The 17,829-nt window shown below is 40.8% G+C and overlaps 1 protein-coding gene across 1 annotated transcript in view; it reads right to left on the bottom strand.

Moving 5' to 3' along the window:
• The window catches only part of LOC145347823 (laminin subunit gamma-1-like), a 67,530-nt gene that overhangs the window by 34,316 nt on the left and 15,385 nt on the right, over positions 1-17,829 (bottom strand). Inside the window, exons 2-8 of the mRNA XM_080195712.1 lie at positions 16,496-16,684; positions 9,962-10,082; positions 7,213-7,311; positions 4,465-4,601; positions 1,926-2,048; positions 757-946; positions 155-267 (exon numbers count right to left, since the gene is read on the bottom strand). Coding sequence (XP_080051838.1) covers positions 155-267; positions 757-946; positions 1,926-2,048; positions 4,465-4,601; positions 7,213-7,311; positions 9,962-10,082; positions 16,496-16,684 — 972 coding nt within the window. The remainder of the gene's footprint in view (positions 1-154; positions 268-756; positions 947-1,925; positions 2,049-4,464; positions 4,602-7,212; positions 7,312-9,961; positions 10,083-16,495; positions 16,685-17,829) is intronic.

Here is a 17,829-nt window from a genome sequence, read left to right on the forward strand (position 1 = left end):
CCACCTGCTGCACCTGCAAGCTGGGTTTTTGCGACTCATGCAGAAGGACCCCGAGGTCCCTCTGCACCGTCGCCTGCTGCAGTTTTTCGCCACGTAAGTAATAGTAATTTAACTTCTAAAGAACCTGCATAAAGTCAACTTTCAGAAGACTTACTTTGCCTGCTGTATGTACCACGGATTTTGATGGCTTTGAGGTTGCTGAGCACCTGCTGGAAGTCAAAGGAGGTCAAAAATGGCTTCCATCCATACTCCAAACCCTCATGGAGCCTACAAAGCAAAACAAGGTTACTAATCTTTACATTTGAACCTCCACCATTGGATAATTAACAAAAACGAAATACAACAACAGGATATTATAGCCCTTTGGACCAGTGAAATGGCATTGTTTATGTTCTTGTGAAGAAGTTATCCAGTAATGCATCATGGAGTTGGGTCTCAAATAGCCAATTAAACAATTAACTCCATTTATTCAATCATTTTCTTACCACAAAGTTGACTATATCATTTTATCAGTGTAATCAATGCAAAATTTACATCCTTTTGATAGACGGACAATACTCTTTGAATTTGATGCTGAAATATTCCTATTAAGTGCAGCTCAGGCCAGTGCTCCATTTGCCAAAACAGCATTAATTGTAATGCATAATATGCCCAGGAAATGGAATGAACCTATGCCATGATTGGTACAAAAAGAATTCCACTCCTGAGTTAGCTGAAAAGAAGATCTCTTGAATTCAGAACATCTGCAATACCTACCTGTAGTTATATGTCTGTTTTGTCGTGGAAGGGATTGGGTTATTTTGTGCATTCACTTGAGCCGTCAGTGTTTGACTATCTCCTTCCAGTATCAGATCTTCTACTGATGGGTAGGCACCGTTTCTTTCCACATAGAATGTGAAGGAGAGATTCTGTCCATAACTCAACACTTGATTTCCCAGGAACTTGGCTAAAGATGAAAGAAACAGGTGGCATGAGTAATGGACATCATTCTCAGCCAATCATTCTGCACAGCACAGTTTCTTACCCTGGAACAGGCCAGAGTATGAGTTCTGGCTTGTCAATTGCCAAATATTAATGATAAATTCACTTTAATCATTGTCTTCCTTAATCCTTGTAAAGGAATTGAGTTGTGGATCATTTATAATGGAGTAGTGAAAGTCAATGGACAATTGTACTCTTGACTTGATCGCTGGTTTCAGAATTTAACTCACATAATTAGTTTTTAAAAATCATATCTTATAGTTCTTGTGTACTTGCTCCACTCGTGATGTTAACAAGGAATACAGATGGGATAGCTGGTGAGTATCATTGTTAATGCAGCAGTAACAGAGTAAATATGCCTACAATAAAGTCACAGACTAGCACCTCCTCAGGGTTGCAGAGCTATGCCAATGTCAGTGAGGGAACCAGAGTATGAAGATTTAAAAATATGGGAATCGCAGATTCCAACAATCTTTTAAAACTTGTTGAAAAATGTTTAAAAATTACCAAACTTGAAAATCAAATTATTTCCATTAACAACATCGAGTGTCACATAAAATTTATGCTTTTTTAAGGTGAGATTGTAAGGCACAACATTAGGATAAATATCAACAAAATACTTGTAAATAGTAAGCTTCAGAAAAGTTGACAATCTAACCCTATAGTCCATGTTTATATTATGAAGTAATGAGTGTTAGAGGCAAAGACTTGCAAACCACATGTAACTGTGTAAAACAGCAAATTGCCAATTCTTAAGGAGATTGCAAAATGGGTCAGAATATGTCACGTGTGAGATGGACAGCCAAACGTTAAGTTACTGTGTCCTATTTCATATGGGTAGGTTATCAAAGAATGTATCAGCATTTTGACATACATAAAATGAACCAGCAATAACAAAATTGTGAGGCTAATACATGAAATAACCATCATTACTCTGAACTCACCCGAAGCAACAAAGAATATTGGGTAGTCATCACTAGAGTGAACGATAAGGTCTCGTGATGATGATGATCTCATGAGAGGAAGGTCCCCACTCCTGCGGTACTGTGCTTTCCATCCTTCAGTATCTGCTTACAAGAACAGACCAATAAACCACACATGCCTTTATATAATTCATGGCAATTAGCAGTCTAATTTTGCAGCAATATCCCAATTTAGCTGACATTAGTAAGTTAAACTATTCTATCTTTAAGCCAGAGAAAGATATTACCATGGAAATCGTTATCTATAACATTTTTGTTCAAACATTGAATGAGCTCACACACAAATTATTTGTTCACTATCTTAATTTCATGAAGAGGGGTTTGATAGGAGTGCATTAAGCAGTCATGCAATATCACTGGCAACAATCTTGAAACTATATAGTTTATTGATAATTCCACTGTGTAAAACTGTTGGCATTGCAATATCATTTTGGTGTTTAGTGGAATATTCCCATTCTGAGATATTTCAATCGGAGGTATCTTGCTTAGTAGCATTCTGACTAAGGTGATGATATTGATAGAGTGACTGCAATTTCATAATGGCTACTCTTAACAGATACATCCATAAAACATACACACTAACAAGCAGGACAGATAAAGGGGAACTAGTAGGTGCACTATATTAGGATTTCCAGAAGGCATTCAATAAGGTGCCATAAACAAGTTAAGAGCTCATGATGTTAGGTTGATATATTAGCATCAGTAGAGGAGTGGCTGCTTAATGGGAAACAAATAGACCATTTCAGATTGACAAACTGTAACGAGTGGCATGCCATAGCAATAAGCACTGGGGCTTCAATTATTTCTGATTTATTTTAATGGCTTGGATGAAGGGGCATATTGTATTATAGCTGATCAAATAAAGATAGGGAGAAAACTCAGCTTTGGGGAGGGCACAATGGGGTATAGATAGGTTAAATGAGTTGGCAATGAGTTGGCAGATGGAGCATAATGTCGCAAAATGTGAAGTTGTCCATTTTGTCCAGAAGAATAGAAAAGCAGAGCATTATTGAAATGGAGAGAGACTGCCAATGCTGTGGTACAGAGGAATTTATGTATCCTCGCACATGAATCAGAAAAAGTTAGCATGCAGGTGCATGAAGTAATTAGGAAGGCCAATGGAATGCTGACTTTGATTGCAAAGGTAAAAGTAGAGAAGTCATGTTACAGCTGTACTTGGCATTGGTGAGACCAGACCTAGAATAGTTTTGGTAGTAGACATATGTATATATTGCATTGGAAGCAGCTCAAAGAAGGTTAGCTAGTATGATTCCTGGAGTGAAAGCGTTGTCTTATGAGGAAATCTTGAGCAGTTTGAGCCTATACTCATTGGTGTTCAGAAGAACGAGAGGTGACCTTATTGAAACATATAAGATTCTGAAGATACTTAATAGGGTAGATGTTGTGAGGACAGTTCCCCTTTGGGGGGAATATAGAACTGAGAAACACAGCTTAAAAATAGGAGTCTCCCATTTAAGATGGGGGTGAGGAGGAATTTCTTCTCTCAGAGGGTCATTAGTTTTTGGAATTCTCCTTTCCAGAGAGCACTGGGGACTGGGTCATTGAATACATTCAAAGCTGAGTTAGACAGATTTTTAATCTACAAATGAATCAAGGGTTATCTGGTTATGTGTGGGTGGAAGGGTGGGAGATGGTGGGGGAGGGCAGGTGGGGATGGTAGTAGTCAGACAAATAGTTACAGCCATAATCAGATTGGCCATGATCTTATACAACAAACCCAAGGGGCCAAATAGTCTATTCCTGCTCTTTTATCTGACGATCTTTTGAAGATATCACAACAATATTAGTTTCTATTCTATATTCTCTGTGATGGGAATTGTGTCTTTGATTCAATGAAGGGTTAAACATCTGAAATGATCTTTCAGCTCTTTGACTCCATTCCCTACTGTATGCAGTTATCATAGGAACATTTACTTATCAAGTTAATTTCCCTGTCCCCAGTGCAAGTTTGAGCACAGATCCATGCAAAGCTGGGAATAGCTCTCCTCCCACATTCCATCTTAATATTTCCCATTCACCTGCTGAAGGACTGATTCATTGCTGTGTAGAATTCTGTGGAAATGATTGCACTCCAGAATCTATTCTTTGAACGATGAGCGTTTACAAACTATTTGACCAGTAAGAATAATCAGGACTGAGATTTGTAACCATCAAGAGGAACCCTGGACTGGCTAGTTTTTCCTTGTCCTAATCTAAGAGTTCTGAGTCCAATTGCAGCCTCTGATAATACTTCATATTTTTTACATATTTATATAGCATGTCACATGATCTTTACAAGCAACTCATTCCAGGGATCCTTTTAGTTAGGTTACTCAGCTGTTCTTTCCATACTCATATTAAATTTTATGGACTGGCCCCACCATGAGTTCTGGCCCATGATCTCTCTCAGTCATTCTCAAAGACAATTGAATTAAATTTCTTACAGCCTCCCTTCACAATGAATAACATCTCATTCATTGCAGCCGAATTGCTGCAGTACCTGAATCGAAGGTGGCAGTGATGCTATCCTTCCTGTAACCATCTCCCACCTTGCAGACTGATGAGTGTCCAGAGCAGAAACATGCTGAGCAACCCATGGGGTTGTCTGGATGAAGATTATAATAACCCGACTTGCAACTGTGGGAGAGAATAAAACATTTAGAATATATGATTCTTCTTCCTTTTCTCCCCACCAGTTATTCTCCCCTATGGGTACAGATACACAGATACAAGTCCTTTAACTCATGATGGAGGGCAACAGCTGTATATGTGAAATAAGAAAGTAGTTGTTGACAAACAAAAAAAATGTGCAGCATGTCACATTCAGAACTTATTCCCATCACTAACTGCATTTTCCAGAACAAGTCAATGGATACCAATTAGGAGTGGGAACCCAGGCTGAATTCTCACCTCTGTGACTGATATGTGCTTTTTAATGCTTCCAACACATACCAACTGTTAACACAACACATCCAGAGAATTGAGTACCATGCATTTACATCCTGAACCATTACACAGGATGATTCATTCAACTCCTCTGCCCTGTGATCTGACGATTTAAATTAGCAATGATGCCTTTTTTCTGGTGCTCTAGGCATTGCTACATAATACTGCCAATGCAAATAGCATCCTCCCTCTAAAATGTGCTCAGCATGGTCTCATTTAACAACATCCTCTTCCAGCAGTAGGACAAATACTAAACTACAGAGAGGTATCCCAGATCAAAGCATTAGCCCTCCCTTTTTTTATAACATTGCTCTGGTCAAAGATCCAAGTGAAGTCTGCATCACTTGATGCATGTGGGAGACTGATGCCTGCAAGATGGATCATAGACTATTAAATCTTGAATGAACATCCACCTAGCACTAAAACATTCCAAAGCCCAAAAATCCAAGATAGAAAAGACAAATGTCTCAGCATTAAGAATCAGATGTCAAATGCAGTTCACAACCGGTCGGGAAAATGTTCTAGCATTTAACATCTAAATCAGTGGAATTAAATTAATTCATCTGTACTAGACTTCTGGCCAAAAGCATTGATTTGAACATCATTTGATGAAAACAATGCTGAAATAAGTGACCTCCTACAGATAAGAACGAGCAGTCTTATTAACTGGCAGAATAAGCCAAAACTACAAATCAAGAAGGCAGCAAGGCTCAAGTTGAAACACAAAGGTAAATCCAGGAGATAAAGAACATGTGATGGTAAGAGAAAGCAAACAATATGACATATGGAGCCTTTTTGAAGTTACGAGAACCATCTATAGACCAATGTCAAATGAACAAAATCTCCTTCACTCACAGGATTGCGTTTCTCATTTTAAGGATGGCAATGCCATCCGTCAACACTGGAAAGAACATTTCTAACAACTCCTTAACTGTGAATCCACAGTGGCAGCTGATGATCACCAGTCTACCCCCAGTGCAGTGTGGTAGAATCCACTGATGGATTACCATCAATGGGAGATTGCGATAAGAAATCAAATAGATGGGAAACAGCAAAGTCCGTAGGTGTGTTCAAAGCTATTGGAACTTTGCTCACATCAAGGTCGGAACTTCCTTGCCGTTCATGCCAGTGGAATCTTCTGGTCCCGCTGCTGGCACACCTCCACTGCAGGTTTCACAGCTGCAAAGTATGCTTTCAATGGGAAACCACCTTGAGAATGGCGGCAGGACCAGAAGATCCTGCTCTTGGCCTATAGTGGACCGAATCCCACCACAACAAAAAACATGGCAGGTTGCACAAAAATCCTGCCCCAAGGTCCCATGCACTCATCCTATGGATTCTGGAGGAAAAAGAACATACCCTCCTCTCCAACCACACTCCTCCCTCCCCCACCCACTTCCCTACCAACCACCACCTTCAGGAATGTGACAATTGTGACTATCTTCTGGAATATGTTAATCATTTCCTATACTTAGGTAGCCACCTCTCTCAAAAGGCCACCATGCACAAGGAGATTCAACACCGGATACATGACATCAACTCCACCTTCTACAAACCTGTGGCTATTTACTAACAAAGATCTCTGCAAGTCAGCAGAAGTCCTAGTGTACAGAGCTGCAGTCATCTCCACACTCCTATATCATAATGAGTGTTCCAGGGAAAGACAAAGTAAATACTTCAAAGATATTCTGAAGTGTAGCAGCATTGACAATGATTGAGAGGAAGTTGCTACCAATCATTCAAAATAACCTGTCCACCAAACTGCTTCACATTTTCAGTCACAGCATCTCAATGGTGAGGCAGAACAGGGAAGAAAAGATATGGAAGCAAATCCTGCACTCCGGATCCCACTACCTTGTGGGGCATCCTTGCCCCATGTTCCGAAGAACTGTGTGTCAACAATTGGCCTGTTCAGTCACATACAATATATATTTTGCAGATTTGTTGCAAGTTTTTATAATCAAATTATTTTCCATGAATGGTCCCCAATTAAATTTAAACCTGAAAAAACACCCTGTATCCAGCTGTTTTTTAAACAAACAATAATAACCAATTTTAAAGATCCTTAAAGAAGTTGCAGTTTAGAAAAATGCATCAGTAGGTGCAAGCTCACAAACTAATGGAATGAAACTGCAGAGAATGGCTGAAAAAGTAGCAAATTAACCAGTATAGAATACGCAAAACGCTGCTAAATCAAATTCAGGAATGTAGAATAACTTGTTTGTTAATATTCATTACAAATGTAGTGTTAAAAGCTTTAAAATTGAACTTGATTTTTTTGAACAAAATGTAGAGCACTTACCGGTTACAGTTGGAGCCTTCCACATTATATTTACAGGTGCATGTTCCTCTTTCAACGTCACAGGTTTCCGTAACGCCAGCCATATTACATGTACAGCGCCTGTCAATACCAAATATAGTTTAACAATGAAAGATAAGCTGTATATCAAGCAGTGATTCATTTGTTGCGAGTAACAAATGCTTTTCCTTATAATTTTCTCCCATCTGGTCCTAAGGTGCTATCTCGCACTTCATGTGGTTCCATAGGTGCTCTGCATGCAGAGAATTTATTATAATGGAGAGGTGCAGCTGGTGTTTTTTCTCTTCTTACTCATACTGGCAAGGCCAGCATTTATTGCCCATCCTTAATTGCCCTCTGAGTGGCTTGCTAGGCCATTTCAGAATCAACCACATTACTGTTGGAAGTCACATGTGAGCCAGACCAGATAAAGGACAGCAGACGTTCTCCTCTGAAAGGCATTCATGAACCAGGTGAGGTTTTAAACAACAATCTAGTGGTTTCATGCTTGTTATCAATATATCTAATGTTTTATTCCAGATTAATTAATTAATTGAGTACAAATTGCACCAGCTGGCACGCTGGGATCGGTATTCATGTCTCTGGAGCGTTCATCTGGGCCTCTGCATTACTAGCCAAGTAACATTAGCATTATGCTACCATCCCAACAAAAGGCCAACTTTGTGACATACGAAGTGATGTGGGTTTATGTCAATACATTGGGATTACAGCATGGGAGGCTTATTTGTCACCAAAACACTGATATAGCCTTACTGAGCTAAATGGCTTCCTTCTGCAGTGTAACATTCTGTTGAAAGTGCAGAGACAAAATTATAAGAAAATTCCAAAAGTTGCATATTGTAAATAAAACGGACCATATTGCAAATAAACAGTAAATCTGTCAGTATCTCTACAGGGAAAATGACAGTTTACTTGTCAATTGCAGAATTGACAAAGGATCTACACACAGAATGCTAGCCTACACTATAGGATGTAGGAGCAGAAGTAGACAAATCAGCCCATCGGGTTTGCTGTGCCATTCAGTGAGATCATCACTGATCTGGCATGATAGTTCTCAACTTCACTTTCCCGCTTTATCCCCATAACCCATGATTCACTTACTAATTAAAAATCTGTCTATCTCCTCCTTGAGCATACTTAACAACCCAGCCTCTACAGCCCTCTGTGGTAAAGAATTCAACAGTTTCACTGGCACCTAAGGGAATAAATTCCTTCTCATCTCTGTCTTAAATGGGCGACCCTGTATTCCGGGAGTATCCCCTCTGGTGCTTAACTCTCCCACAAGGGGAATCAACCTCTCAGCACCTACCCTGTTAAGCCCCCTGAGAATCCTACGTGTCTCAATGAGGTTGCCACTCAATCTTCTAAACTCCAATGACTACAGGTCTCACTTACTTAACTTCTCCTCATCAAAAAATGCCTCCCTATCTGGAATCAACCTGGTGAACCTTCTCTGGATTGCCTTCAATACTGATATATCTTTCCTTAGCTAAGGGGACCAAAACTGTTCATAGTATCCCAAGACTTGTCTAACTAGCACTGTATAGTTTAGCAAGACTTTCCTAAGTTTATAGAACATAGAATCCCTACAGTGCAGAAGAAGTCCATTCAGCCCATCAAGCCTGCACCAATGCTCTGAAGGAGCAGCTTACTCAGGCACACCTTCCTGCGCTAGCCCCATAACTGTGCACATTTACCATAGCTAATTCACCTAACCTACACATCTTTGGACATTAAAGGGTCAGTTTAGCATGGCCAATCCACCTAACCTGTGCATTGTTGGACTGTGAGAGGAAACAAACACAGACAAGAGGAGAATGTGAGAACTCCACGCAGACAGTCGACCAAGGCCAGAATCAAACCCATGTCCCTGGTGCTGTGAGGCAGTGGTGCTAACTACTGTGCCACAGTGGCCCCTTCCTTACATTCCATTTCCTTTGAAATAAAGGCCAATATTTCATTTGTCTTCCTGATTACCTTCTGAGCTTCTATGCTAGCTTTATATGTTTCATGCACGAGGATCCCAAATTCCATTGTGCTGCAGTTTTCTGCCATCTTTCCCCATTTAAATAATATTCTGCCCATTTATTCTCCCTACCAAAGTGCATAACTTCAGATTTTCCTACATTATATTTCATCTGCCAAGTGTTTGTCCACTAACCTAACCTGTGTATATCCATCCCTCTGTAGGTTCTTTGTGTCATCCTCGTCACTTGCCTTCCCCATCTGTTTTTGTATCATCCACAAACTTGGCAATTGTGCATTCACTTCCCTCATCCAAGCCATTAACATATAATGTAAACAATTGTAGCCCCAGCACTGATTCCTATAGCATTCCACTAGTTACAGGTTGCCATTCTGAAAATGTCCCTCTTATCCCAACTCTCTGTCTTCTATTGGTTAACTAATCCTCCCAGCCATGCTAATGTGCTACTGCCAACACCATGGGCACTTATCTTATTAAGAAGCCTTTTGTATGGTATCGTTATCCATCCTGCTCAACACCACCTCAAAGAATTCTAATAAATTTGTCAGGCATGATTTCCCCATCATGAAACTATGCTGACTCTGCTTGATTAAATTATGTATTTCTAAATACTCTAACATGTTCCCAATAACAATATCGACCTCCCAGAATTTTCTGTTTCTATTATACATTAAATGTACAGCTTTTGTATGTCACACTGTGGGGTGGGGAATTTCAGTCAGGAGAAGTTATCAGCTCACTTACTTGCAACCATTGCTGGATAATGAGTAAAAACCAGGCTGACATTTGTCACATTTGTCTCCAATCACACCTTCTGGTTTACACCTACAACGACCAAATTCATCACAACTACTTCCTGTGGAACCTGAGGAAACATGAAAACAGGGTTTTGTTGCAGGCATGAAATGTAGTTCATGTCAGTTTTCTTAACACTTACTGCTGATCAGAATTTCAAGACAATAATCCAGATCTTCAGTATAATCCTAAAGAACTGGGTTTTGCATTATTAGAGTTGCTGCCTTCGGGTCTAGAAAATAAGTACAACTGAGGTTCAAGTAGATATTATAGAGAGGGTAATACTGAACAAGCTGGCTGCAAATACGTTGCATATCAATGTCACAGTTCAAGACACAGCTCATTGTTCCAGTGTTTTCAAAGGGTTCAACAATGTGATAAAGAGAATTTTGAATAATGCACTCCCTTAATTATTGCTTAACATGAAAACCATCCCATGCGCTCTATTGCAATCTGTTTACTACATGAACAATGGACAAAAATCAAAGCCGTTCTTTCTTCTTCATTTTTTCTTCAAACTCTCTCTTAACTTTGACAGTAAGCAGAGCAACAACCTGCTTCCTGGGTACTCTCGATGCTGTCTTGGTTAAATCATATAAAAGATCATACTTCCAAGGAATCTTTGATGTCACCAGTTTTATATCACTAAAGATGAGATATAATTTTTTTTATTCATTAGTGGAGCACGGGTGTTGCTGGCTGGCCAGCATTTATTGACCATCCCTAGTTGGCCTTGGAGGACAGTTGAGAGTCAACCACATTGCTGTGGCTCTGGAGTCACGAGAGACCAGACCAGGTAAAAAAGGGCAATATTGAACGAGATGGGTTTTTCCAACAATCATTTCATGGTCATCAGCAGATTCTTAATTCTAGATATTTTTTATTGAATTTAAATTCCACCATTGGCTGTAGCAGGATTCAAACCCAGGTCTCCAGAACATTAGCTAGATTGATAGTCTAGCGATAATATCGCTAAGCCATTCACCTCCCCATTAAGTTATAATGTCATTCAAACAGAGTAATTTTATCTTTCATAAAATTAGTGGGTACCTATGCAGACATAACATTAATAATATAACAGTAGCTAGCCAATTATTGTTATTAGTTTTGCCTACATATGTTGATTGGTCACAAGGTAATAATAAACTTCTACTAACAGGAGATTCACTATCTCTATTTCTGGTTGTTGCCATTTCCATTCTTATTAAAGGGGTCTGAAGGGATAGTACTCAGGCTGTGCAACCTGTGTAATCACACAAGGCTCTGAATCAGTCAAGAGTACTGAGCAGATCAAATGAAAGTGCATTTATCCAATAGCTGTTATAATAACTAATTATAGCTGATCCCATTAGTCAGCTATTTTTACATTACCAGTAGAGTGGCATGGTGGCACAGTGGTTAGCACTGCTGCCTCACAGCAGCAGGGACCCAGGTTCGATCCCTGGCTTGGGTCACTGTCTGTGTGGAGTTTGCACATTCGCTCTGTATCTGCATGGGTTCCCTCCAGGAGCTCTGGTTTCCTCCCACAGTCTGAAAGACGTGCTGGAGTGTCGCGACTAGGGGAATTTTGCAGTAACTGCCTTGTAGTATTAATGTAAGTCATTTTGTAATATATAAATAAATAAACTTAAATAAACATGTTTTTCCATATACAGATTTGATAGATCAAACTGGTAGTATTTATTATAATTTGTTGTAAAATGCAAAGAATCCAGACAGAGCCCTCGTTGTTATAAGATAAATATTGTTCCTGTCTTAGTGATGCTGCAACTTCTATTTGTTTTCCGTCTAAATAGCTATCTCCCATAATTGCTGCTTCATACGTATACAGATTAAAGTGTCTAATTGCCTCAATATACATCATTATGTGCTTAGAAAAATACACAAACTGATAAAACAACTGGGCTGGGGGAAGTATATGCTAATATTTCACTATTATAAAGCCATATTTCATAGACTACACTGATTCTCTGAAGGAACCCAAAAATCTTCTATTGGCATGTAAATAATGAGCACGTAGTAAGAGGTGGAGTGGGTCCAATTAGAAATAAAGACATGATATATGCTTAGAGGTACAGGCTTAATAAGCATTTGTATCAGTGTCTACTAAAAGAGAGATGACAGAACACCGACAGAAGCAGAGATGGTAGTTGCAACAGGGGATGAAAATTAATAGGCAGATGTACTGAAAAGGTTGCCTATACTTAGATAAATTGCCTGGTCTGCATAGCTTGCATTTCAGGCTGCTGAATGAAGTGAGGTGGAGGTTGCAGTTGTGTTGCCATAATTTTCCAAACTTCCCTTGATATAGGAGTAGTGCCACAGGTATAGAGAAAGGCATATGTGATTCCCTTATTCAAGAAAGGGTGTATGGACATTCCTGGTACCTACAGATTTAACATCAGTGGTTGGCAAAGTTTTAGCAACAATATTTGGGTTGGGGGATGGAGCAACACTTGGAGAGATTTGAACCAACTAATTGTAGGCAGCAAGGATTTTTTAAAGGCAGATCGTGCTTGACTAATCTTATTGAATATTTTCATGAAATAACAGAGGAAGTTGATGAAGAGAATGCAATAGATATTGCTTATATGGGATTTTAAGAAAGCATTTGACAAAGGGCCTGGTGAAAGGCCAGTTAACAAAATTGAGGCTCATGGAATAAATGGCCAATATCAGTGTGGATTAAAAAAAAACTGGTCTTGGGACAGAAATCGACACATTATGGTAAATGGTTGTTTTTCAGATTGCAGGTTGAAAGATGCAGGGGGCACAGTAGCACAGTGGTTAGCACTGCTGCTTCACAGCACTAGAGACCTGGGGTCAATTCCCAGCTTGGGTCACTGTCTGTGAGGAGTTTGCACATTGTCCCTCTGCCTGCATGGATCACCTCAGGGTGCTCTAGTTTGCTCCCACATTCTGAAAATTGTGCTGGTTAGATGCGTTGACCTGAACTGTGGTGACTAGGGGAATTTCACAGTAACTTCATTGCAGAGAAAATAAGCCTTACTTATAACTAATAAATAAATTTTACTATCTTCCCGGCCCGCTGTGCTGTGGGCCAGGAAATGGCATGAGGCTGATTACAATATGCCAATAGTGATTAGCATCTCTTTAGCGAGCCTGGGACTTAATTGTTTGGGCTCACTAAAATTCCTAAGGTTCCCACTCGCAGAGAGTAAAGCTGGCCCCCAGCAGTATGGACAAAGTGTGATGGCTTCGCTAGTGGGGGCAGAGGCTCTCCCCCAGCAGGTTGGGGATGGGGGGGTGTGGTCAGTGCCACCCTGGCAATGCTAGCCTGGTACCCTGACAGTGCTAGCCTGGCACTGCCCACCAGGCACCAGGCAGTGGTGGTGGTGGAGTGGGGGGATGGGCGCTTCTGCGCAGTCTGCACAGCGGTCAGCAGGTGAGGGAAGGGAGTGATCAGGGCTGGCCTGGCCATTGGGAGATTGAGAAAACCATTGGGAGGCCGTGGCTGGCAATCAGGGGAGGGTCGGGTGCAGGGATCAGAGGGATCAGGGAAGCCATTGGGAGGCTGGCGATCAGGAAGCCAGCGATGGGCAGCCAGTGCTGGGAGATTGGCATATGCACAGTGACCCACTCAGAGCACTGATGCCAGCCTCTCAGACAGGATCAGGCCCCGTTCCCCCCTGCTATCAGCGTGAAGCACAGAGTGCCGGAAATTCAACTGACAAAGTTCGCTCAAAGATCAGATAGGAAAATCATCCATTTTCCTGCCCATTGGGCATTTGTTTTTGGGAAAATCACCCTCTGGGCTGTTTTTATAATCACTGAGGATGAAACCATTTGACTGCAACGGGACGTAACTAGGTTAGCAGAATGGGGAGATAAGTGGCCGATAGAACTCCACACAGAGAAGTGAGAGCTGGTGCATTTTGTCAGAAGAGGCAATGAGAAGCAATATAGACCTAGAGACACAGTTCTAAAGAGTGTGCAGGGATCTAAGTACAGAGAAACAGGTGCTCATATGCAGAGATGTCAGAAGATGACTAGATACATTACGCGAGTAATTAGCAAAGCGTACGGGAGCTTTTGTTTCATAAATACAGCCTTAAAAAGTTCTGGTTAGGCCACAATTAGATCTGAATTTTCACACTGCTGGCAATGTTCTCCATCTGGCACTGGAGGCGTGAATTCAGAAGTCCTGCTCCTGAACCCAACCTCTGCCACGTTAGCAGTGAGGGGGGAATCGGACTGGGTTGAAGAATATCTGTGGTTCACAAAGGCAGTTGCACATGTTAGAATGCAGCTGCCTTCAGTCTGGTCTGATTTTCACAGGGAGGGAATGGAAAATACAATTTATGCACACTAAGCCTGGTAGGAGAAAGTATAATCTTGCCAGATTTTTTTGGAGAGGTAGAATACCTGTCTGGAGAGGTAAGCTATCCTTTTGGATATGGTTCTGTGGCACCTTTGGAGGAAGGTCAATATCCGTTTCGGAGAGCAAGTGCCCTTTGAGAGGGTTTGCAAGATGTTTCCAGGGATGCGGGATGTTAGCTACGAGGTTAGATTGGAGAAGATGGGGTTGATCTTCTTGGATTTAAGAGATTGGGGAGGATCTGGTTAGAGTTGCACAGTGATACAGTAGTTAGCACAGCTGTCTCACAATGCTAGGGACCTCGGTTTGATTCCGGCCTCGGGTCACTTTCTGTATGGAGTTTATACAGTCTCCCCGTGTCTGCGTGGGCTTCTTCTGGGTGCTCCGGTTTCCTCCCACAAAGATGTGCGGGTTAGGTAGATTGGCCGTGTTAAATTGCCCCTTAGTGTCAGGGGGACAAGTAGGGTAAATACAGGAGTTGCAGGGATAGGGCTTGGGTGGGATTGTTTTCGGTGCCGGCTCAATGGGCCAAATGGCCTCCTTCTGCACTGCAGGGATTCTATGAACTTTGTGATAGAGATGCATGAAATTATGACTGTTTAAACAATGTAGACAAAGCTGTTACCATTAGCTGACTGTACAAGGACTAGAAGACACAGGTTTAAGGTTTTAGATATAATATGGGAAGTGAGGACTTGAGGAAGAAGTATTTTTAACAGTGAATGGTAATAAACTGAAGCCCCTGCTTGTGAGGATGGTGGAAGCAGAGACGATTAGTGGTTTCAAAAGGAAATTGAGGGACATAAGTGTACAAAGCTATGGGGATTGAGCAGGGGGGTGGGATTGCTCTATGAAGAGCCTGCATGAGCAGCCTTCTTTGTGCCATAATGTTTCCACGACTTACGAACTTGGTGGCATTGTTGTGGGATATCACCTATGGGACCTGCATGGCTTTTTTCATTGACATCACTGAGGAAACCTACATGATCTCCACTGGTAGGTGCTACCTACCGCCAGGGAATCTACAAAGTCTGCATAGTACTGCTTTGAAGTTGCAGTACACAAACAACATTTTTCTCCTAATTATGTTTGTGTTGTCTTTTCTGTTTTAAATCAAGGGAACGTTATCAACCACAAATGCAAGATTCCCTTTCTATCAGCTGATCTTAGAATTATGTATGATTACAGTACAAAGAAATGAAAACAGACTCATGTCGAAGAGGGTCTGAATAACAGCCATCACAGTAAGGCCTCATGTTACAGCAAAATAAATGGAGAGCACTGGTTGGTAGGGCAGTGAGGTGGCACAGAGGTTAGTACTGCTGTCTCACAGCACCAGCGACCCAGGCTCAATCCCGGCCGAGGGTGACTGTGTGGAGTTTGCACATTCTGCATGTGCTTCCTCTGGGTGGTCCGGTTTCCTCCCACACTGCTAAGATGTGTAGGTTACACTGGTACAGTGGTTAACACTGCTGCCTTACAGTGCCAGAGATCCAGGCTCGATGCCCAGCTTAGGTCACTGTCTGTGCAGAGTCTGCACATTCTCCCCGTGTCTGCATGGGTTTCCTCCAGGTGCTCTGATTTCCTCCCACAGTCTGAAAAATATGCTGGTTAGGTGGAGTGGCCATGCTAAATTCTCCCTCAGTGTACCAGAACAGGCGCTGGAGTGTGGTAACTTGGGGATTTTCACACTAACTTCATTACAGTGTTAATGTAAGCCTACTTGTGACACTAATAAATAAATTTAAAAAAAGGGTAGGTTGATTGGCTGTGATAAATTGCCCCTTAGTGTCAGGGAGATTAGCAGAGTACATATGTGGAGTTATGGGGTAGGTCCTGGGTGGGATTGTTATCAGTGCAGGCTCAATGGGCTGAATGGCCTCCCTTTGCACTTTAGAGATTCAATGCTTCTTGTTAACACATACTCCCAAACAAGCAGTGTTCACCAAATCATATGTGGAGATTGATAACAAATACTGAAGGTAGAGAATGGTCCCAAGAGCTCACTCACATTCTTTCAGGTAAAATAAAAAATCGATCAAGATGTCATTCTTAATCTGATTAACCTTAACCCTAATCCAATATAAGCTTAACTTTCAACTTAACATTATAGAAACGCATGATTTTTAATTCCATGCACTTACCTAGTGAGTTGCATCTGCAAGGTTGACAGTGTCCGCCTGGCCTGGGAAGGTAGTGATTTTCCTTACATTTCTCACAGTGTAGACCTTCAGTGTTACCGACACAGTTCAAACAACGTATACCACTTCCAGTCTGTTGGTATAGCCTAGGGTCCCACTCGCATCGGTAAGCCCTGCGATTACAGTTGCATGCTGTGGCAAGACAATAAATAACATGATTAATAATGTCTGCTAATGACAAAGCCATCACTACTAACTGAAACCAGTGTATTTTTTATTCATATTATTCCTGTGATAACCCCCAGGACTTACATGGGGAATTATTGTAGGACTTGTAGAATATGAGCTCTCTGGTGATTGGTAATTATTTACCAGGTAGAGCTCACATACCAAGCCGTCTATAAAGCAGGCCTCTGAGCAGGTCCATTATTATATCATCCTGGTTGAGGCCTGATAGTGTTCACCAAAGACTTGTGATTTTGCTTTATTTTATTTTGTGCAATAAAGCACTGTTCCTTTGTAGCTGACTCCTGGAGTTATTATAGTTATAATGTGCTCACTCATCATGATAGTACTCATCAGCAGATGCAGCAATACATTAGCAACAGAGGTCAAAGTTCACCTGACTGATAAAACAACTTTTTCTGCATGGGCTAAGATCAGTTATTTTCTTTGATGTTCACACTAATCATGGATAATAATTCTGTTCTGCTCATGTAGCTGCACAAAGGAAAGGCTGTAATCGAATACTTCACCTTTGACCTGTAACCCCATTTCACTGTCAAATGATTTGGTACAAAATATTACACTACCCGTGGAATTAAATATCACATTTAAGAAAGTTGAAATTGTAACAAATTGCAAGGAAACCCACAGCACAAGATTCATAAAGTAATGTAATGAAAAGCATTATATCAGTAGGGAAGAGAGTAACCACAGTAACCCATAAGGGCTATTTTCTAACATCTCTGAAAGCTATCTCACCCAAATGGAATGGCTTGGCACCATCTCAACCAGACTTTCACATATCACTGCACATTACCATGGAACTTACTTACAACCTCTCAACTATTTATAAGAGATGATTTATTATAATTTAAAATAGAAATACTGTATCCAACAGCACTTAATTTTAGAAACTGCCATTTCTCTTTTATTAGAGCACATCTTACATGTTTCTTTATTAAAAATATTTTAGTAAAACAGGCAAATAACACAATTTTTAAAAAAAACAAGTTCTATATAGTTTACCTAGTCACTGCAATCAAACAGTCATTCATTGTACAGCATTTTAAGACAATCTGATCAGATGATAAGGTGAAATGTAAATGCAAATA

The sequence above is a fragment of the Carcharhinus amblyrhynchos genome, chromosome 9, assembly GCF_965287045.1.
Source record: "Carcharhinus amblyrhynchos chromosome 9, sCarAmb.v2.hapA, whole genome shotgun sequence".
Taxonomy (NCBI): Eukaryota; Metazoa; Chordata; class Chondrichthyes; order Carcharhiniformes; family Carcharhinidae; genus Carcharhinus; species Carcharhinus amblyrhynchos.